Here is a 1,451-nt window from a genome sequence, read left to right on the forward strand (position 1 = left end):
CAGAATTTTACTTAGAAAGTGAAGGTTGGAGATGGGTCTAAATTTGTTAAGGACTAAAGAGTCTAAATTACTTTTCTTCAGGAGGGGTCTCACCATGGCAGTTTTAAGTTAAAGATGGTTTTGAAAAATGTGGTGGGAATAGGATCGGGACGGCATGTAGCCGACTTCAAACTGTGACACTACTTTCCTCAGCATTTCTGTATCAGCCAGTTGCAAAAGAGCTCATACTGTTACAAGACATTTGGTATGTTCTGAGTAATACTCGTCCTGAGGTTCGTCATCTTATCTCTGAAGCATGCTGCAATTTCCTCGGATTTGGAGGTGGAAAACAGACTATCATCTACTTAGGGTGCAGGGTTTCGATCGTTGAAAAGAGCACCCTAGAATTGGTTAGAATATATACACATCAAATTCGAGAAATGATCCTTCCTAGCATTCCTTATTGGCTTTATTAAATAGTGAAAGATGTTCCTTAAAAATATCATGATAGACCTGTAGCTTGGTCTTTCTCCATGTACGCTCAGACTTTCTGCAAGATCTCTGAAGTTGATTTATTTCCCCATTTCTCCATGGAGCTTTTTGTTTGACTAAAACCTTTTTCAGTTTCATAGGTGCTTCAGAGTCCAGTGCTGTCCTTAATTTGGTGTTGAGAGTAATTACTAGATAATTATCACACGATGGCCCTGCCTCTGGGATTGTTGTTGGGGATGTTCATTATCATTTTGAAATTCTCAGCTGTTGCAGAGATAAGATAACGTTTCTTGACAAAACATTCAGTACTATTAACTTTACTGTACCAATGCTGTAAAGAAAATACAAAAGTGGTCAGAAAGGGCAAGACAGGTGCATGCACACACACACACACAACTCAACCGACTCCTCTGGCCTGTGACTCTCAGTTGGGCCCCGTCGCTTACTGAAGACAGACACCTCAGCATACTCCGACTCATACGCCTCAGCTGGGGATAGAGGGAAGGAGGGAGAGAAAGAGATTTATAATGATTCCTGAATGTGAATCACAGACAATGATGCACCATGACAGTAATTGTTTGTAAAATGACTGAATTAGGTGCAGGTGTATACAAGTGAATTATCATGCAGTCATAATGCCTGACAGCATTAGATAATATTAGCTACTCTTGTTCCTGTATGATGGAAGGGATTCTGGCATGATGAATGCACTAATATCATGATAACATATTTATCAAGTATTGTTCATCCCTGCGTAGAGCCATGATGACATATTTATAAAGTATTTACCAATTAAATAATAACGGAATATGCTGCCCACAAACAGACTAACTTTGCAGAGTTTTCAAAATACATTTAATTTAATTTCGGAAATGAATGGATCTTATCGGTTGTTTGTGAATACGGGTCCGGAACTATGGGCTACTTATCCCAAAAACTGAACACTCTCACTTAGGTCATGATACTGACACTAACGTCTC

The 1,451-nt window shown here is 39.3% G+C and overlaps 1 protein-coding gene across 1 annotated transcript in view; it reads right to left on the reverse strand.

The window, feature by feature from the left end:
• Nucleotides 1-638: 638 nt before the first annotated feature.
• Nucleotides 639-1,451, reverse strand: part of LOC122130359 (leucine-rich repeats and immunoglobulin-like domains protein 1) — a 6,747-nt gene continuing 5,934 nt past the window's right edge. Inside the window, exon 8 of the mRNA XM_042705090.1 lies at nucleotides 639-959. Within this exon, the coding sequence (XP_042561024.1) occupies nucleotides 826-959 (134 nt within the window). The 3' untranslated portion in view covers nucleotides 639-825. The remainder of the gene's footprint in view (nucleotides 960-1,451) is intronic.

The sequence above is a fragment of the Clupea harengus genome, unplaced genomic scaffold (assembly GCF_900700415.2).
Source record: "Clupea harengus unplaced genomic scaffold, Ch_v2.0.2, whole genome shotgun sequence".
NCBI lineage: Eukaryota > Metazoa > Chordata > Actinopteri > Clupeiformes > Clupeidae > Clupea > Clupea harengus.